This window comes from Salmo salar, chromosome ssa13 (genome assembly GCF_905237065.1).
Source record: "Salmo salar chromosome ssa13, Ssal_v3.1, whole genome shotgun sequence".
Classification (NCBI taxonomy): domain Eukaryota; kingdom Metazoa; phylum Chordata; class Actinopteri; order Salmoniformes; family Salmonidae; genus Salmo; species Salmo salar.
The window spans coordinates 72458884-72481174 of NC_059454.1; the positions used below are offsets into that span (position 1 = coordinate 72458884).

Consider the following 22291-nt stretch of genomic DNA (forward strand, 5'->3'; position numbering starts at 1 on the left):
CTCAGAAGATAGGCCAGTTGCCCTGTAAATTGTTTGACATAATTTGTTAAGAATTAAACTATTTACTACCAATAGAGATGGCAAAACTGCACTCTGTCAGGGGCTGGGAAATGCATTTTGTTGCACAGTTAGGCAAAAAAATCCGCTGAGGCAATGTGTGGACAGTCCTAGTGGCTCTCTGTAAAGATGCTTAGTTTGTCTTGGTCAGCATTCCTGAGTCTCCCGTCTTAACCTGCTGACATAATGGCAAAGTTGTCTAGCAACCTGTAGCCAGGAGTAGCAGGGACTGAGTGTTTCAGGCAGGGAAGTCAACATGATCAATATTATGAGGTGTTACATTAGCAGTTTAAAATGTTAGGTTTATTTAAGCAATAAGGCCCGATGGGCGGTGGTATATAACCAGTATACCACGGCTAAGAGCTGTGTCCAGGCACTCTGCTTAGCATCGTGGTTAAGAAGAGCCCTTAGCAGTGGTATATTGGCCGTATATCACAAACCCATGGTCCCTTATTGCTATTATAAAGTGGTTACCAACGTAATTAGTGCAGTAAAAATGTGTTTTGTCATAGGCCAATCAGCATTCAGGGCTCGAACCACCCAGTTTATAAATGTAAATATATGCAGCATTGTTATCATTTCCCCTCTCATTACAGGAAACTGACAGTAACACCATTAAGAAAACAGAAAAAGAGACCAAGTTCAAGGAGGCCAAGAAAGTCCTGAAGAGAAACTTCCAAGTCAACACCAAATTAGTCTTCACTGAAGAGGGACAGGTTTGTACAAACATTTTTCTACATTCCATTTTATTTTGAGTCAGATCCAGTAATACCATTTTTTGGCTTCAGGCTCTGCATCAGCTAAATGAGAGAACCAGTTTGTTTACAGGCAATTCCACGCTAACGGATTTACACTTAGATTTTTCACTTTAAAATGTCTGCCAAACAAAAACCAGGGATTTTAAAGTTTAACAAAACATCCAACTCTATGCACAATGACTCCTTTGAATAATTTGCACAATCATTTGTATTAATAAAACATGTGCAGATACAAAGTTTGGTAACAGAATAAAACTGCGGGAGATTTTACTGTAATTCTGTTACCAAATGTTGCATCTGCACAGTTTTTCCAGTTATTGTTTAATTTCTTTATTAATTACGGTAAAATCTTCCTCTGGTAACAGAATAAAACAATATTTGTATCTGTACAGTTCTTCCTATAAATGTGTTTTTGTAAAATTCTGTGGAACATAAAAGTAGTCCTTATGCATAGAGTTTTGTTAAACTTTGAAATCAATGGTTTTTTGTTGGTATACATTTTAAAGTTACAATTCAGTCTCAGCGTAATTCCTTCACCATCACTAACATCATTCAGAGAAAATTAGATGGCACCTGTGATTTTTAGTTGTGTTGGCTGTATTGATGCCCAGCCAGCTGCAAATGTAATTAAGGAGACTAAAACGTGTGTGTATGTGTGTTGTATGCCCTTTTTTATGTGTGCGTTTGTGTGTGGGTAAATGTTTTTGTGTGTGCATATGTGTTGATTCCTATCCAGCTAAAATGAGATGGCACCATTGCAGTGTTGTGATTTAACTCTGTGTTCGTCTGTGCCCCTCGCTCTCCAGATGGTGCAGCAATGGCCCCCGCTCCAGAGGACGGCCGTGCCAGCCACAGAGGGGGAGGAGGATGATTGCACGTCAGGCATCAATGTGGAGGAGGCCAGAGAGAGGCTGCGTCGAGAGGACCAGGAGTTTGACAAGCTGGAGTACAGACGTAAAGTCAAAGAGAAACACAGGGTAAGACTGTAGTACAATCATTAAGTTAATCAAACACACAGGTGAAGACTGCCGCACAACCGTCAAAGGTCAGTCAAAAAAAATGCATCACATCAAGCAGAAAAAGCAGGCAAAACTGTAGACGGGTAATGACAGAAGCAGAAACACAGGGTAAAGACTGTAGTGCAGTCACCGCGTCAAACGGTTGCTTCACAAGCCCATACAGCAGCCTCGGGCAGGAGAAGGTTAGCCGATTATTTCCCTGCATCAGTTGGGAAGGCAGCATTTGATCCTAATGGTGATCCTCCTGCACTGAAGAGAGGGGGGAAGCCTTGACAATGAAGTAGTACAAACTGCATAATCATAATGTACATGCCATAATATATTCCTGTATTGTTACTGCTGCAAGGTCCCTTATGGTACCTTAGCACCTGGTTGGATGTTTATACGAATCGCTGTCAACGGAGCCAGTTAAATGCTCTAACTTAATCTCCCCACTCTGCACCCAGCAGGTACTGTATGAAAAATAAATGTCACAGCTGTGACACGTGCACACTCACACATACGCATATATATATACACACACACACACACACACACACACACACACACACACACACACACACACACGCGCGCGTGCACGCCGAGGTTATAACCTCAGTGATTGAGGACAGGCATGGGCCAGATGGGTCTCTGGAATGACTTGAAGCAGCTGTTGGAGCTGCACAGTATCAGTGGGGACCAGATGAAAGGGAAGGCAAGACCAAGCCTTCAATGTGCTTCCAAATGGGCTCTGCACATTAAATTCAATAACCTGTTAGATTAGGGCAGAAAAACTTATCAGAAACTAGGTGGTCTTTATAGTCCTTGTATTGGGCTTCATGTTTGTTTATATATATATATATATATATATATATATATATAATAAACATGATTGATCTCTAATTGCCTTTTTTAGCCTTTATGTATAACAAGGTCAAAATGTAAGCGACTAAAAATTTTTTCTCAGTTCCACTGCAGTAAAAGCTCAAAAATGTGGGCTAGTACAGTACTGGGGCTCAAACTCTGGATGTGAGTGTTCTAGATTTGCCCAGAGGAGAAGGCAAAGCCTGTCCTGCTGCACCCGTCCCTCCCACTCCAGGTTCTATTTTTAATCCCATATATAGTATATCGCAGGTTGAAACCTAAATGGAAATAACAGACATGTCTGAGTCTGGCACACAGCTTGGGAGCCCACAGGCAGGCGGGGAGATTAGGTTCAGTTAATATTTTCCAGAGCGAGCTTCGTTTCTCCACTAAAATAACTGCAGAAAGTTTGCTCAGCTTATCTGATTTGCAGAGAAAGTACTTTTCTTGCCAGTGGATAAATATTGACTGCTGGGATAAATATTGACTGCTGGATGCTATTGTCTCACCCGCTCGTTGCTACGTTATTTTTATTTTATGAGATTATTATCTTATGATTTGATTGGAAGTAGCAATGACTGGCCTTTGAAAGGCATGTGTTGTGGTGAGTATTGATAAGGGAATATATACAATGTGTAGAAAACTCATATAGAACAGAATGAAGTCATTTTAGCAGTGTAGTCAATGTCAGGCTTTTTTTCACACTTATGCTATATAATTACCTTCTACTCAATTAACCCAAAGCTAAATACCCCACTAGTATTTCACTTTACTAGCAAAAGTTACAGTTCATCAAAACCTGATGAGGAATTGAAAAATGTTATGGGTGACAGGGATGAAGCAGACGGAATGGCAAATAACTCTGGCTGCACAACCGATTGGCAAACGTACTGCAAATGTATAAATAAGGTGACTAAACTGAATAAAAAGACGAAGCTACACTTTAAAACAAAGATAAATGACATAAAGAATGATAGTAAAACGTTTTTGGAGCACCTTAAATGAAATTTTGGGGAAAAATGCAAACTCCGTTCCATCATTCATTGAATCAGATTAATTACAAAACCCATTGATATTGCCAACTACTTACATTATTTTTTAATTGGCAAGATTAGTAAACTTAGGCATGACATGCCAGCAACTAATGCTGACACTACACATCCAAGTATATCTGACCAAATTATGAAAGACAAGAATAGTAATTTTGAATTCCGTAAAGTGAGTGTGGAAGAGGAAGTTTTTTTGTTGTCTATCAACAGTGACAAGCCACCGGGGTCTGACAACTTGGATGGAAAATGACTGAGGGTAATAGCAGATGATATTGCCAGTCCTATTTGCCATATCTTCTATTTAAGCCTACTAGAAAGTGTGTGCCCACAGGCCTGGAGGAAGCTAAAGTCATTCCGCTACCTAAGAATAGTAAAGTCCCCTTTACTGGCTCAAATAGCCGACCAATCAACCTGTTACCAACCCTTAGTCAAGTTTTGGAAAAAATAGTTTGACCAGATACAATGCTATTTTACAGTAAACAAATTGACAACAGACTTTCAGCACGCTAATAGGGAAGGACATTCAACAAGCACAGCACTTACACAAATGACTGATTGCTTGAGAGATTTATGATAAAAAGATTGGGGTGGCTGTTTTGTTAGAATTCAGTGTGGCTTTTGACATTATCGATCAGTCTGCTGCTTGAAAAACAAATGTGTTCTGGCTTGACACCCCCTGCTATATTGTGGATAAGGAGTTGCCTGTCTAACATAACACAGATGGTGTTCTTTAATGGATGCCTCTCCAACATAATCCAGGTAAAATCAGGAATTCTCCAGGGCAGCTGTCTAGGCCCCTTACTTTTTTCAATCTTTACTCATGACATGCCACTGGCTTTGAGTAAACTACCCAACTGAGGCCTGTCCTCTTTCCTGTCTAAGAAAACATTAACAGTAGCTAGGTTTCCATCGTATTGCCGACAGATTTTCATTTGAATATTCTGAAATGAACATAAAGAAAATATGCGCATTATCCCACCAGTGGTGTTTCTTCACCATTCGGACTTGTTGCGGATAAAAGTCAGTGCGTGATGACAGTGCGTGATGACAGTGCACTCAATGTACTTTTTTGCTTAAGTTTTCATGTACCAAATAAAAATCTAAAGTTCAATGTTTTTCCATCGCATTTTCAACTCTACTGATAGTTTTGTCAAAAACTGTTGAGTTAAATAGAAGTGTGCCTACTCTGGTTTTGGCACATGCGCTCTAGCCAACAGCTCACAGATACAGTGCGAGTAGGCTAGTCTACATGATTAGTATGGATAAGAGCGATTTAATATTTGTTTTTGTCAAACGGCAGTCAAGCATCAATCATCATGTCACCAGAGTAAGACCCTCGATATTTATTGGGAAGGAGCATCAAGATCACAGTGCACTCTCACCACCCTGTGAAGTTCAGCATAATTTATTTAATCTGTAGCCTAATAAACGGCATGGTTTCCCGAGTCACCGTGAGAGGACAACACCATGTCATAGCGTGACTCCAAGTTTACTTCGATATGATGGTTATTATATCAATATTTGCGCATAAAGGCGTTTGTACCACCATTTATCACATACTTAATTTTACAGACACAAAAAGATCCCACCGTGTCGAACGAACAAATTCTTTCGCCATTTATAAAATTGTACCGAAGCTACCTGTTTCCACCATCTGTAGTGATAAAAAAAAAAAAATACAGTATGACGTTACTCCCAAAAACTATGGATGACAATGTGGTTAATGTCAAGCATGCATTAGCTCTGCTTAAGTGTTGTGTAGGTGAGCCACCTCCCCCGTAAAGGGCGGCCCTCGAGTGGCTCATCTCATTGTCTCGACAATTAAGTTATGCCGCAGGCACTCCCCCCGCACGTCTATTAGGCATGGCTGTTGTGATTAACGCCTTGTCCCGTTCATTTGTCGTGCTCGCCGAGCATTGCCAAGAATGGTTGTTGTGATGACGGCTGACGCGTGAAGGGAAAAACAGACACTTTAAAAATCCATTTACATTTCTGTGCAGCGCGCTGCCTCTGACACTCAGACGCGTGTCCAGAAATCAATTAGCAGCATTCACCAACATGAATCATTCCTGGCTGGCTGGCGTGCTAAATATCCCTCATGTAGCTAATGCTCTGTCTCTGGCTGTACTAAGGCCCTACTCAAACACTGTTGTCATCATTTGACTTCGGTGACAATGGGATCATTTTAGTTCGACTTTCTAACTGAACTTTCCCCCCATACTTCTACAGTAGAGAGCCAACCCCTCTGGACCACTGTAGCTACTGTAACTGCACACATCATGCTGACTGAGGGACCGGAGGCATGCTGACAGACTGCCAACTAGATGGGCAGTTACTAGTCTGGTGGCCGTGGCCCATACTAATGGAGGGCGGCTCAGTGGGGAAAATGTATTACTCTCCCTAGACCGTCCTAATAGATCCATAACTTATTGGTTAGTCACGACTCCCTCTGGTACTCACTCTCTCTTCTCCCACTTCCTTTCTTATGCTCTTGCTATCGCTCTCCCTCCACCACTTTCCTGCATCGTTTGGAGGCCGGGCCAGGGTAGATTCCCATATTTTCATTCGGTCACGGCCCTGTGCTCCTCGCTAGCCTTGTAAAATGCTTTAGAAACCCTCCCCCCTGCTCATACCTTGTGGCCTGAAAACCAATGAGAGCCAGGTGAAAACCAATGAGAGCCAGGTTCTAGCCTTCCTCCCATATCAGGGACAAATGAGAAGGGAGTGGATGGCTGTAGGACAGCAGTCATTCCCCTCCTTCCCACCACACACACACACCCACCAGTGGCGGTTGGGGCTGTTTAAGATTAGGGAGGACCATTATTTTTGTTGCTTGGCCTTATTTCCAGGGTAGGCTGTCATTGTAAAATAATTTGTCCTTCACTGACTTGCCTAGTTAAAGGATAAATAAAAATTATATTACAGCATATTGGATGACTGTCATTCATATTCCATTCACCCAGCTCATTGATTGATTTAGGCTACTAAGTGATACTAGAATTTGCCCTATACCCATCATAAGGTTGCTACAACCTAGTCTACAAATGAAAGTTGATAATATAGGTGCACAGGTCGAGAGACAAATTGGAGTAAGAGCCTTGCACACTCTTGCCTGCATCTAGCTGATCTAGGGTATAATCATTAGTCCAAACAGTAGTTGCAAACAAGTTTCTATTAGACAAATTCAGCTATGTTTATCCCTGTTTCATTCCATTTGCTTCCATTTCAGAAATGTTTTTCAACAGAATCGGCAGAATGAATACACCCTTGATCACCTGCACACACAGTTCACTTTCATAGCAGCCACATACAAACAGCTTCATCACTTTGCTCGTTGTATAATTCCTTCTCGCATATTTTATTTTATTTATTTCACCTTTATTTATTTCATCTACACGCTCTCCTCTCACCTTTTACCTTCGCTTGTGGACTTCAGTGTTTAATTGCTATATCGTAATTACCTCGCCACTATTGGCCTATTTTATTGCCTTACCTCCCTTATCTTACCTCATTTGCACACACTGTGTATATATATACTACTTTTTTGTACTGTATTATTGACTGTATGTTTGTTTATTCCATGTGTAACTCTGTTGTTGTATGTGTCGAACTGCTTTGCTGTATCTTGGCCAGGTCGCAGTTGTAAATGAGAACTTGTTCTCAACTAGCCTACCTGGTTAAATAAAGGTGAAATAAATAAAACCATTTTTTTTAAAAAGGTCACGTTAAGGGAGAAAGAAAGGTTTATGGCCCGAATCACTTAGTTTCCTGCCTAGCAATAAAGATATTCTGAAAATTAGAACCTAACAATAGTCTGTATGTATTGGATAATGGCACAATCATTTGGCCTTGGGCTCATAAAATGTATTTAATATATGGCTCATCAGGCTTTCATTTTAATGCCGATCAAAGCTCTAATCAAATCTATATGCTTTAGAATGACACTTCCGGTTTGGGCGGGAAATACTGGAGTACTTATTTATTCTCTGGATGGAACATTTTGTAAAATACCGGGAAAATATTCAACCCTAATACATTCTAATGCAAGCTGTGGTTTTCACTGAGTGACATTTGGAGCAGTTATTAAGAACTCATGAATCAGCTGCTGACATTTCCTAATGCATTCTCCCGCCGCATATAAATAGGCTTCTGTTTTCACACACTATCATTATTTTTCGCCTCTGGGGGGGGTTTCACTCCCGTGTCAAGTCGTTTACTGTGGTCAGTTCTCCCTGAATATGCCGTGTTGACCAAATGATAATGGTGGAGGTCTGCTTTATTTGGACTGTGTTTTGCAAGTCAGCCATTTTGTTTAGATTTGTCTGGTGTTTTTTTCCCACCTGAAGGATGTGGCTGTCTCTCGATACTCTATTGCGACCTGTCTAACCTCCACTCCTCTGTCTGCTCTCTTTCTTCCCATCTCTTCTATGACCCATGGGAAATGTCTTAGCTCAGAGGCAGTAACCAGAGAATCTTATCATAAAAAAAAAAAATCTACATAGAACAAAAAAGAGAAAGCATATCATCTAATGAAATACAGCCATTTCATCCCAAAACAACCTGCCCTGAAAGGCATGGTTTGTCAGAGATATACGACACCTAAATCTGGTCAGACTGACATTGCTCTAAACTCATTCTCCCTCTTCTCTCCCACAGGAGAAGAGACTGAAGGAGAACGCTGCCAGAAGAGAAGCCAGCAAGCAGTACACTGAGGTAAGTCTCTCTCCTCCATTTTACATTAGAATTTCTCCCCCCCAACCCCCTCTTTAAAAAGCATGTCCATCACATCCTGAATGGGTTTGACTCCAGTCGCTAGCTCCCCTTCACTAGCGTTACGTTAAACCGTGGCTGTTTAAAGGGATACTTCTGTCAGGATGCTGCCATTGAACTCCAGTCTAGCTTCAAAAGGAGAGACAGTCTCTAAAAGTGAGGGCCACACTCTTCCCCCTCGTCTTTGTAACAAAGGCAGAAGGAGCATTCTCTCTTCAGCCAATGTCAGACGAAGAACACAGAGTCCCCTGATGCCGATGTAGCACTTAGCTTTTAGATTGGAACAGAATTTATTGAGGAGAGAATGGGACAAGCACAATGGTACTTTACAGGGTCATTAATGTCAGCCCCTCTAGTGAGTCATGTGAAGTGTTACCTTCACAAAAGGGGACATGTTTTTCTGCAGACAAATTCCAAACGCTCCATAGAGATTCTCTATCGCCAGCTGAATTGGCTCCACTCCTGCCACGTGAGGATGAGACTATGAGAGAGAAGTGCCTTGTCTTACGTAAGACCCCGGTCACAAAGCATCTGGGGTGTCTTCAGCAGAGGCGAGTGCCTCTTCCTCTCCGTGTAATATTAAATCCCCCTCTTCTCAGCTTGTGTCAGTCTGCCCGCCCGCTGAATTCGTCTTGCGTAATGTGGAAATCTAAAATTCTTGTCTTCAACCTCAGCATAATTACCATGCCAGCACTCTTTCTTTCTCTCCTGTCAATCAAACACACCCAGTGTCATTACATTAATGCTGGCTTGCAGTGATAGATACTCCGGAGGTGTTAGGGCGGCATTTCTCTAATCCCCCTTCCGGCAGATCTTCTGATGCCTCCCATCACTCTGGTGTATAGCCTACCTCACGTCTCCTGCTCTGTTTAGCCCTCCTATTTGGCCTCTTCAGTGACGCGGGACACTAATAAGGGGAAAATGAATGCAACATCTGAATGCGGCGTCATGGGCGGGATTATCATACACATCCTATCCCCCCTGATCTCGTTCGACGCTGACTCCACTCCTACGCCATAGACTTCCTATTGAGTTAAATCAGACATTGATGAATACTTCACAATTATCCCGCATTTCATTGGGTTCAGAATCCACATTTCCCATATTTCTTTAAAGATGCACTACGTAGAAATGGCTCCGGCATTTCCTGGTTGCCAAAATTCTAATATTTCGCTTAATATCAGTTTATGTGACAAAACATGCAACTATCGTGTCGCAGTTTTCACCAATCGGTCGATCTCCAAGCCATTCCTAGTAGCTCACCAAGCGTTTCTGTAAAAATAAATACGATAAAGCCTTGCGTTCCTATTATTATTATTATTATTATTATTTTATTTTTTTATTTTATTTTTTTCATTTTGCACTGTTGGAGGTAGGTGCACTTGATTCAGCAGCCCTAGTGCTGTTGGTGGTAGGTGCACTTGATTCAGCAGCCCTAGTGCTGTTGGTGGTAGGTGCACTTGATTCAGCAGCCCTAGTGCTGTTGGTGGTAGGTGCACTTGATTCAGCAGCCCTAGTGCTGTTGGTGGTAGGTGCACTTGATTCAGCAGCCCTAGCGCCGGGAAGGCAAGGTGTTCCCATTTTGAAGCACTTTATGTGTCTGAAAGTAGATCTCTGCCTATCCGGCAGGCCCAGAGAGAATATCAAGTGCACCTTTCGGCCTACCACTAGCCAATCAGATGACTCAGATCACTGTGTCTGCACAGTTTCCTTGAGCCATAGACTGGTAAAAGAAGCCTCGACCACACAGCAAAGTTGATAATGTGAGATTTCAACACTTTTTTTAAAACCATGACTAGAGAAAGACTCAACGAATACAGCAAAGAGCTGCTGTTATTATGAGTTAGCTTATAATTAAGTTATTCAGCACTGTCAACACTTTGCTCAACAGGTTTATAAGCCATGAAATGTGCGTTCTCTCTAATTCCACTCACGCTGCAAGCAGCCTGCAGCTGCAATGAATGAATATAGCGAAGTGTTTTGATAAGCTTGCATTATTATTGCTGCTTGTCTTTTTTAATATAGAGAAATATTTTTCTTTCTCTGGTCGTAGGAGTAACACCATTCATTTGAACATGAGGCATAAATAATACCGTTTGACTTAAGTTTCGCCATCAGCTGGAGGAGGGAGCCTCGCATCCGACTCCCCAGCCCCCTCCTCTCTCCGTCCCCCCCTCTGACTGACCATCTGATGCAGGCCATCAGTCCAGTAAAAAGCTGTGCCTCACAAGTAATACAACAAATTATCTATCAGTGTGATCATATACCTAAAATGTTGAAATGTCATTTCAAAATGGTCTGAGCAGAACAACATTGGCGGGGCAGTCCAAGCGTAGCCAATATGCAGTGCTAATGTATTGGGCCTACAACACAAACCTCATGTTAAACAAATTCTAATAATCTGAGGGGTAGAGGTCAGCTTGCATTTTGACTTGGTGATCTTGACTTAGTTAAGGTTGGTAGGCATCCCAAATGGTGCAGTGGTCTAAGGCAGTGCTAACTGTGCCACTAGAGATCCTGGTTCGAGTACAGGCTCTGTCGCAGCCGGCCGTGACCAGGAGACTCATGGGGGGCGATGCATAATTGGGCCAGCGTCGTCCGGGTTAGGAGAGGGTTTGGCCGGCAGGGATGTCCTTGTCCCATCGCGCACTAGCAACTCCTGTGGAGGGCCGGGCGCAGTGCACGCTGACACGGTCGCCAGGTGTACGGTGTTTCCTCCGACACATTGGTGCGGCTGGCTTCCGGGTTAAGCGGGCGTTGTGTCAAGAAGCAGTGCGTCTTGGCTGGGTTGTGTTTCGGAGGACGCACGGCTCTCGACCTTCGCCTCTCCGGAGTCCCATCGCTGCAATTCTCGTACGGACAAGACTGGAACTACTGATTGGATACCATGAAATTGGGGAGTAAAAGGGGTATAATCAAAAAATAAAATGTTGGTGACCACTGGTGTAGAGAATTATTGTACCATCTAAACCGCTGTGAAATATATTTTCCATAACTAAAAATATTGTATTTTCAGCTGTTTGAAGCTGGTGTACAAAACCTAAAGTTAGATGCAAAAATGAAACTTAAGAATGGGAATCATAGAAATAGAGCACATAGAACAGATCTACAACTTCTTAGACTTGTTTTCAATGAGAATTACAGATTTATCAACACATTTCTGTGAATTTGGTTGGGTATCAGAAAAACCTACAGCTTTATCAGAAAAATCTGAAAAACGTACAGCTTTATCAGAAAAACCTGCAGCTTTAAATCTGCCCATTTTTTATGTCGCTTTTTTCTCAATTCGTTCATTTTCTGTTGGCCCTGAAGTCTGCTCTTATGTTTTACCAACTGCATGGTAAACCAGGCCGCTTCATCCTGGTATTGATGGGGCTGTGTGTTGAACTATTCTTCGCCATACCGAACACTTCTCACTCTGCCATCCTCCCACTCACACAGAGACAATTAGAGCATTACAGGCTGTCTCCACTGGGCAACGGGCCTTCAACCCTCCACCGTCGTCTCATTTATCATCGCTAACACTTTTCCCCAAAGCCTGCGAGCGCAACCATGGTGCCCTCAATAAAGCAGCAGGCCAGACTTATCCAGGCTAACGCTTGGGGAGACTTCATGCTTGTTTGTTAAGGATTTGGAAGGAATTGGGAAAGTCTTAGGTCAGATATAGCTTGTTAACAAAATTAAGTGCCTTCTACACTGGCCTTGAGTTTCAATTTTTTTTTGTCATTTTGAAGTTTTGCTTTTGTGTAGTTTTCTGGTCCTAGAGTAAATAAGACCTGAATAAATAATCTTCAAGTTCTCTGGGCAAGATAAAGATGCAGCATCTTGCTTCTAATGGTGCTATTGATCATATAAGCACAATGCCCAGTAGTTGGATACCTTAAGGCAGGTATTCCCAAACTGGGGTACGCACAATGCCGTCGGGGGTACGCCAAATAAAAATGTGATTCACAATTATTTTTCTTTTTTTTTCACATTTTCAAACAGTCCATTTATATTTTCCAACGGGGCTTTACATTTGGGTGAGGTTTTTTTCTCACCTGATTAGCCTCATTTCACTGCCAAAAATGAAATTAAACCATCTAGTGTTCAGCGAAATAACAACACAATGTCAAATAATGAACGTCCAATCACATTAACTGTTACTCTCTCGCGGGAATTACACTAACGGTCTGTATGTAGCCAAATGTACTTGCTGCTCCTTCCATTTGCTCGAAAATTGATAAATGGTTAAAAAAAGTAAGGCCGCATCCATAGACACACATACCAGCAGTACTATTGTACACCTGCACCTGTCGACGACACAAGTTGTTCTGCTTCCACGAGCACATCCAATGCTAGCATCAGTAATTCTACATTTGTTGTTAGCCCAGCTAGCATGGACACTGACAGTTGTGAATCTGATGCAGCCGAAGAGCTACTGCCCGCTTACCCGGGAAAGCACCGAACAACAGACCGGGACGTTGGACTATCGAAGAGGTGCATATATAATCACTACATTGATTTGGGCTTCACTGATATTGGGAGTAGTGCCTTTCCTCAGCCACAGTGTGTTATATGTGCAAAGTACCATCTCACAACTCAATGAAACCTTCACTTTTGCGTAGACATTTAGAAACAAAACATGGCAATTTAAAAAATAAGCCACAGGAGTTTTTTGAGTGAGAATTAAGGACTTTTGAGTAGTAAGACATGTATAAAAGCAACAGATACCATTAATAAGAAGGGGCTAGAAGTGTCTTATATGGTGAGCTACCAAGTGGCTAGGACAGGCAAGCCCCATACTATTGTTGAGGACTTAATTCTTCCTGCTGCTGCAGAAATGGCTGGGACAATGCTGGGGGAAAAGGCCCCAAAAAACTAAACAAAAAAACTATACAGACAATCCCTTCATCAAACAACTGTTTCACGATGCATCAGTGACATGGCAGGAGATGTTTTGAAACAATTACTGCTTCGCATACAAGCCAGTGAATTCTATGCGTTACAGCTGGATAAGTCAACAGACGTGGCGGGCCTGGCACAGCTCCTGGTATATGTCCGTTACAGTTATGGGGGGTCAGTTAAGGAAGACATCCTCTTCTGCAAACCACTGTTTTTGCACTATGCAATGATATGGGCAGCGACCATGTAACGCTTTTACAACATACAGAAGTGCGCTGGTTATCAAGGGGCAAAGTATTGACACGTTTTTTTTTAAATTGAGAGACGAGCATAAAGTTTTCTTTACTGAACATAATTTTCACTTGTCTGACCGCTTGCATGATGACGAGTTTCTCACACGACTGGCCTATCTGGGTGATGTTTTTTCTCGCCTTAATGATCTGAATCTAGACTTACAGGGACTCTCCGCAACTATATTCAATGTGCGGGACAAAATTGAGGCTATGATTAAGAATTTGGAGCTCTTCTCTGTCTGCACTAACAAGGACCTTCCTCCAGTCCACTTACCGATATCTGAATAAGAGAGCCTCATCGAAATTGCAACAAGTGCTTCTGTGAAAATTGAGTATAATCAGAAGCCACTGCCAGATTTCTGTATTGGGCTGTTCAGAGTATCCTGCCTTGGCAAATCGTGCTGTTAATACACTGATGCCCTTTGCAACCATGTACCTATGTGAGAGTGAATTCTCAGCCCTCACTAACATGAAAAACTAAATACAGGCACAGACTGTGTGTGGAAAATTATTTAAGACAGATTCTCCAATACAACCCAACATTGCAGAATTATGTGCATCCTTTCAAGCACACCCTTCTCATTAACCTGTGGTGTTATTCACTATTTTCGATGAACAAATAAAGTTGTATATGTAAGATGGCGAAAGAGCCTAGTGTGTGTGGGTGGACTACATGACCAAAAGTATGTGGACACCTGCTTTTCGAACATCTCATTCCAAAATCATGGGCATGTAATATGGAGTTGCCCCCCCCCCCCCCATTTGCTGCTTTAACAGCCTGCACTCTTCTGGGAAGGCTTTCCAATAGACATTTGCTGCAGCCATGAGCATTAGTGAGGTTGGGTACTGGTGTTGAGCGATTAGGCCTGGCTCGCAGTCGGCGTTGCAATTCATCCCAAATATGTTTGATGGGGTTGATATCAGGGCTCTGTGCAGTCCAGTCAGGTTCTTCTACACCGATCTCTACAAACCATTTACGTATGGGCCTCGCTTTGTGCACAGGGGCATTGTTATGCTGAAAGCGGAGGGCCTTAGCCAAACTGTTGCCACAAAGTTGGAAGCACAGAATCGTCTAGAATGTCATTGCATGCTGTAGCGTTAAGATTTCCCTTCACTGGAGCAAAGGAGCCTAGCCCAAACCATGAATAACAGCCCCAGACCATTATTCCTCCTCCACCAAACTTTACAGTTGACACTATGCATTCGGGCAGGTAGCATTCTCCTGGCATCTACCGGAGTTCAATCTTGGTTTCATCAGACCATAGAATCTTGTTTGATTCCTTTAGTTGCCTTTTGGCAAACTTCCTAGCGGGCTGTCATGTGCCTTTTACTGAGGAGTGGCTTCCATCTGGCCACTCTACCATAAAGGCCTGATTTGGCGGAGTGCTGCAGAGATAGTTGTCCTTCTGGAAGGTTCTCCCGTCTCCACAGAGGAATTCTGGAGCTGTGTAAGAAGGGCCATCGGGTTCTTGGTCACCTCCCTGACCAAGGCCCTTCTCCCCCAATTGCTCAGTTTGGCCAGGATGCACCGGAGCTCAATTTCAAGTCTCATAGCAAAGGCTCGGAATACTTATGTAAATAAGGTATTTTAGCTTTCTCATTATGGTGTATTGTTTGTAGATTCATGATTAAAACATTTTAATACATTTTAGAGTAAGGCTGTAACTTAACAAAATGTGGAAAAAGTGAAAGGGGCTGAATACTTTCCGAATGCACTGTAAGGTGAGTCAAAAGAAACACGACAATAATATACAAGTGCTACATAGCGAACATTACAAATACAACTGTTTATATGGATTCTCATGATAATTAAGTAGGCATACGCTACACAGTGTGTGAATTGATGCTCTGTGTCACACGCAAATTTCAATGGCGTCCCGCCATGCGTTTTCGGCTTAAGGCTGCATGATGCGACAAATGACTCTTTGGAAAAAGTTTCATGAAAGGCAATCGCGCTGCTCTGTTTCTTGCGCAGGCTGCACACACTTCATCAGTCTCTCATTAACAATTTGACAAGCATATGATATTCTCACCCATCAGACTATTCTCAATTGAATCTGGTCTTTACATAGTGCCTGTAATATGTGTGGAATTTTTATTTTGTTTAGAATGGCCATAAAAAAAAGTAATCTATATCCTGCACTTGAATAGCGAATGGAAGATACGTGTGGTTTGTAAAGCAGATGAATGTGCTTAATTTTAAGAATGTATTAATCAACAGAGCAGCACGAGAAAGCTGTCCTTCTCTTTTAACCTTGTTGTGACTGGCCACTATTTTTCACATACGATTGCTCATTGACTGGGCTTATAAGAACACATGTATCACTAGGATATGGGCTCTCCAACAGTGTTCCAGGTGTCTTGGGCCTAGTTGTTACAAACCTTTTCAAAACATATAAGCATAGGGCCTCCCGAGTGGTGCAGCGGTCTAAGGCACTGCATCGCATTGCTAGAGGAGTTACCTCAGACCCGGCTTCATTCCCGGGCTGTGCCACAATCTGCCACACCCTTTGCTGACGTGTATAAAATCAAGCACACAGCCATGCAATCTCCATAGACAAACATTGGCAGTAGAATGGCTTTACTGGAGAGCTCAGTGACTAGGGTGCCACCTTTTTCAACAAGTCAGTTTGTCAAATTTCTGCCCTGCTAGAGCTGCCCCAGGTCAACTGTAAGTGCTGTTTATGTGAAGTGGAAACTTCTAGGAGCAACAATGGTTCAGCTGCGAAGTGGAAGGCCACACAAGCTCACAGAACGGGACCTCTGAGTGGTGAAAATCGTAGCGCATCTGTCCTCGGTTTCAGCTCTCACTACTGAGTTCCAAACTGCCTCTGGAAGAAACTCCAGCACAAAAAATGTTTGTCAGGAGCTTCATGAAATGTGTTTTCATGACCAAGCAGCCGCACACAAACATAAGATCACCATGCGCAATGCCAAGTGTCGACTAGAGTGGTGTAAAGTTCGCCACCATTGGACTCTGGAGTGATGAATCACGCTTCACCATCTGGCAGTCCAACGGACGAATCTGGGTTTGGTGGATGCCAGGAGAACGCTTACTGCCCGAATGTATAGTGTATTGTGTAACCAACTGTAAAGTTTGGTGGAGAAGGAATAATAGTCTGGTGCTGATTTTTCATGGTTCGGGTTAGGCTCGTTAGTTCCCGTGAAGGGAAATCTTAAAACTACAGCATAGAATGACATTCTAGACGATTCTGTGCTTCCAACTTTGACAACAGTTTAGGGAAGGTTTTTTCCTGTTTCAGCATGACAATGCCCCCGTGCACAAAGCGAAGTCCGTACAGAAATAGTTTGAGATCGGTGTGGAAGAACTTTACTGGCCTACAGAGACCTGACCTCATCCACATCGAATATCTTTGGAGTGAATTGGAATGCCAACTGCGAGCCAGGCCTAGTCGCCCAACATCAATTCCCGACCTCACTAATGCTCTTGTGGCTGAATGGAAGCAAGTCCCCGCAGCAATGTTCCAACATCTAGTGGAAAACCTTCCCAGAAGAGTGGAGGCTGTTATAGCAGCAAAGGGGAGGACCAACTCCTTATTAATACCCATGATTTTGGAATGAGGTGTTTGAGTGCAGTCATTAATCTTGACTGCCGGTTCACCGTAACAGCTGTACACAAGGTAAGGTATTGAAAACAGGATGCCAATAATTTTGACACCTATCTAATCGAGAGAAAATAATAGTACTTGCTTAACAAAATCTCTATCTGAGCAATTGTATAATATAGCTCAGTATTTGTATTTATTTTATCAAGGGTACCAATAATTTTGGACCTGACTGTATATGTTGATTTTATGTGATGTGCTTCCAAATGTGACACAGTTCAGTCACGTAAAGAACATTTCATATACAAAGCTGTTAGGCTTTGGAGGCCCTTATCATCCTCGCACAGACCAGTGCACAAACATGAACATTTTGATACTGGCCCTACCAAGCCCACTTAGCTTGCTGACGTTTGAGTGAAGCTGATTTAACCACCACTCACTCCAACTCTTTTAAATAGAGATATCCCAAGACTAAGATTTATCAAACAAAGCCCCCACTTCGGACAGATGGCATTTTGCTTGACTCATTTCCAAACCCAGGATAAGTGTATTACTGTGATGGCATGCCAAGAGAACCACAATGCCCGGACTCTCTGCATCAGAAGTTGAAGTTAGAAGGGGTAACCGCCCTTTGTTGGTATTTTAAAAGTAATCTTTGCAGAGAATTTGGCAGCAGCCTGATGGCCAATCCAGTGTTTCTCTGCTCCTCCTGGAATAATTATATCCGGCAGAGTCCGAGAGAACTGGAAAACAGCCGTTGTCATCCGTTTCAGGAGGCCGTCCACTGTTTCAAGATGGCAGCTGTCATGTCTGTTCTTTTCCCACTCTCTCTGGGGGATACCCCGTATAACAAGCATATGCAAATGTTGATGTGTGGATGCAGCGATTTAATTGTCCAATCGATGCCTCGGCGCTGGTGTTGAGAAGAGGTATCCATACCACCCTTTGACAACCGATTCTCATTGGACCTGGTGGTGCTCTTGTGCTCAGTTATCACATCTACAGTATTTTGTACCTGAGTCGGTGCTATCATTTATTGCTTTCAATTGATACCTAAAAGCCTCTCTCAAGTGTTCTATGCAGCAAATTAAGTATTGTGTATTGTTAATTACTTCGCTTGACCGACCAATGAACAGATTCGAGTTTTGCACATAGTTTTGGTGTCCAAATGGGTACGAATATTATCTAATGAGCAGTGTCAATGTTACGCTCAAGGCTTTTCGGGTTTGTTCACTTCCTTGTCTCATAACTTTCACTATATTATCTATAAACCCTCTCAGATTTAGCATCTGTGCATTTTCGAATCCTGGCAAGCCTTTTAGGTCTTACTTTTATGTAATCCTGATGAGAAATGCCGGTGGTAGCTCTGCATGCGCCAATGAGTTCAGACAGCCTAATGTCTGACAGGTTAGTAATAAATGTTCCCTCCATGCTGCCTCAGACTGCTTTCCACTTTTCCCAGAGTTAGACTTTCAGAGATGAAGCTCTAAATGAGAATCCATCACCAGGGGCCTGAAGAGATTTGATTAAAGTCCACCAGGGAGCGTGAGCTGTGGTGGCATGTCAGAATTTCTCCTAAAATACTTCTGTGTTCTCATCAATCTGTCCTCCCTTCTCTTTTATTGCTCCCACACTGGGATTTCTGTCTGTGTTAGTGTTTTGTGCCTAGTTGTTGGCCCAATGTTGATACAGAGGCCATGCTTTAATCAGTAAACTCCTAAATTGAATGAATAGGTGGAAATAAGGAATCCTGGAGGATCTAGATGACCGTGTCCTGAAATATTAATGCCTAGTATTCCAGCGTTTAAAGCGTCACATACATTTGATGGTCTCCTAAATGCTAAGTGATTACAGCATTTATTTAAATATTCATTGGCTAAAGTGCTGGCTGGAGCCATTCTAAGCTGGCACGAGGCATGGATTTTGCCTGTGTACACTTGTGTGTGTGTGTAGATTGAGACATCTTAATCGACGTGACATCCCAGGTGGTGCCTCTGAAGATGTGTGTTAAACTAGCTGACACAGTAAAGGCTTGTAAAAGAAGTCTGTGCGCACACACAAGGGAAATAAACATTGCATGATGTTGAATGTCAGCTTTTTACTTTGACCTTAAAATAATGGTGGTGCCTTGAAAAGCTTTGAGCTAATAATAATAATATATTTATTTTATATAGCGCTTTTCATTTTAAACAAGAATGTCAGTCGCATTGAAAACAAAAACAAATGTAGGCATCTTGCAGTTCATGGTTGGTCTTCCACAGCTTCAGATGTCTAGGCAGTTGGTCTTCCACAGCTTCAGATGTCTAGGCAGTTGGTCTTCCACAGCTTCAGATGTCTAGGCAGTTGGTCTTCCACAGCTTCAGATGTCTAGGCAGTTGGGCTTCCACAGCTTCAGATGTCTAGGCAGTGGGGGCTTCCACAGCTTCAGATGTCTAGGCAGTTGGTCTTCCACAGCTTCAGATGTCTAGGCAGTTGGGCTTCCACAGCTTCAGATGTCTAGGCAGTGGGGGCTTCCACAGCTTCAGATGTCTAGGCAGTTGGTCTTCCACAGCTTCAGATGTCTAGGCAGTGGGGTCTTCCACAGCTTCAGATGTCTAGGCAGTGGGGGCTTCCACAGCTTCAGATGTCTAGGCAGTGGGGGCTTCCACAGCTTCAGATGTCTAGGCAGTTGGTCTTCCACAGCTTCAGATGTCTAGGCAGTGGGGGCTTCCACAGCTTCAGATGTCTAGGCAGTGGGGTCTTCCACAGCTTCAGATGTCTAGGCAGTGGGGTCTTCCACAGCTTCAGATGTCTAGGCAGTTGGGGTCTTCCACAGCTACAGATGTCTAGGCAGTTGGGGGCTTCCACAGCTTCAGATGTCTAGGCAGTTGGGGGCTTCCACAGCTTCAGATGTCTAGGCAGTTGGGGGCTTCCACAGCTTCAGATGTCTAGGCAGTTGGGGGCTTCCACAGCTTCAGATGTCTAGGCAGTTGGGGGCTTCCACAGCTTCAGATGTCTAGGCAGTTGGGGGCTTCCACAGCTTCAGATGTCTAGGCAGTTGGGGGCTTCCACAGCTTCAGATGTCTAGGCAGTTGGGGGCTTCCACAGCTTCAGATGTCTAGGCAGTTGGGGGCTTCCACAGCTTCAGATGTCTAGGCAGTTGGGGGCTTCCACAGCTTCAGATGTCTAGGCAGTTGGGGGCTTCCACAGCTTCAGATGTCTAGGCAGTTGGGGGCTTCCACAGCTTCAGATGTCTAGGCAGTTGGGGGCTTCCACAGCTTCAGATGTCTAGGCAGTTGGGGGCTTCCACAGCTTCAGATGTCTAGGCAGTTGGGGGCTTCCACAGCTTCAGATGTCTAGGCAGTTGGGGGCTTCCACAGCTTCAGATGTCTAGGCAGTTGGGGGCTTCCACAGCTTCAGATGTCTAGGCAGTTGGGGGCTTCCACAGCTTCAGATGTCTAGGCAGTTGGGGGCTTCCACAGCTTCAGATGTCTAGGCAGTTGGGGGCTTCCACAGCTTCAGATGTCTAGGCAGTTGGGGGCTTCCACAGCTTCAAATGTCTAGGCAGTTGGGGGCTTCCACAGCTTCAGATGTCTAGGCAGTTGGGAAAGGCAGTCAGTAGCAGTAGCTTGAGAGGAGGGAGCCAAGCCAAGCTAAATAAACTGGCTTGCCGTCATCATTCCTGTAACTCCGTGGGTTACCACCAGTTATTTCAGATCAACCCTCATTAAGTTAAAAACTAAAGAAGTTGATTGAAAAATGCAGTTATAAAAAAAAATAACGAACATATGCACAACATTTAGAGCTTTCTGTTGGGGACCCCACGGCGCCATGGCAACCACTGAACATGACGTTATTCATATATAATATGACATCCTGTTTCAATCAATACATGGCATGCCATATACTGTGGAATTTACAACTAAAGGTGCTCTGAGTATTGTATTGTTTAGTTATTTTCCAGACCGTATCTGTAATATGTCTAAAGGGTTTTCAGTTTCTACGGTAACACTGGCTCCTCTCTCAGCTCAGTATGGCATTCTTGTTTTGATGAGTCCATAGGTCTCCCTTCAGGGGGCTGAGATTGCACTAACTTGAACATCTGAGACTGTACTGAAGATAATGAGATGAGACCACGCACCGGCTTGCTTGGTGGTGTGGAATTATGCTGCCAGTTCTTCAGTATATTTAGTTTGTGATACAGTCGGCTTTGGTTTTTTTGTTGTAATTACTAATATACTGGTCAAAGTGAGAGAGAGAGACTCATTGTCGCTGTTAATCTGTAGATAATGATCAGGTTAGAAAAAATACAGTTGGGCAGTATACCATATTTTACTATACTGAACAAAAATATAAACGTTACATGTCACAATTTCAAAGATTTTACTGAGTTACAGTTCAGTTAAGGAAATGCGTCAATTGAAGTTCATTAGGCCCTAATCTATGGATTTCAAATGACTGGGCAGGGGTGCAGTCAGGCCCAGCCAATCAGAATGAGTTTTTCCCCACAAAGGGGCTTTATTAAAAATGTAAATACTCCTCAGGTACCAGTGATGTAGGCCTAGATAAGCATGTTTGTGCAACGGTAAGAAACCATGTTATGTAACAACTAATTAGAGTCCCCTGGAAACACTGACCAACACTTTGGTTCCTACCCTGTCAATAATTCCTCCTTGGCTTATTCATTCATTATCATGTCAAACAATATATTCAAGGTGCTGCCCACTATATTCCAACCATAGAATTAGATGAATCATTCTATTTCCATGATCCCAACAGTTCACCAATTAACTAGGCATAGATCCCCCCCATATTATGCAGCTCTGTGGGGAACAGTGTGGTAATGATAACAAAAATGCAGAAATTGATAAATGCTGACAATTTTAGTTTGAAGTTAGTTAGAACCGTATAAAATGTTCAGTGTGGTAGTGTTTCCACCCTAGGGTCATGAACTACTCAAAGCATATTTAGAAAGTTTTTTTTTATTGATTTGTAACTGTCCCTGACGTCAGCATGAGGCAGGGCGAACTCTTGTTTTTATTCTGTTCAAGTGGATATGACAGGACTGTTATT

At 43.0% G+C, this 22291-nt stretch overlaps 1 protein-coding gene across 2 annotated transcripts in view; it reads left to right on the top strand.

Moving 5' to 3' along the window:
* Nucleotides 1–22291, top strand: part of ddx10 (DEAD (Asp-Glu-Ala-Asp) box polypeptide 10) — a 76427-nt gene that overhangs the window by 46464 nt on the left and 7672 nt on the right. For both annotated transcript variants that reach the window (XM_014137341.2, XM_014137340.2), the window contains exons 14-16: nt 654–773; nt 1622–1792; nt 8383–8439. In XM_014137341.2, coding sequence (XP_013992816.1) covers nt 654–773; nt 1622–1792; nt 8383–8439 — 348 coding nt within the window. The remainder of the gene's footprint in view (nt 1–653; nt 774–1621; nt 1793–8382; nt 8440–22291) is intronic.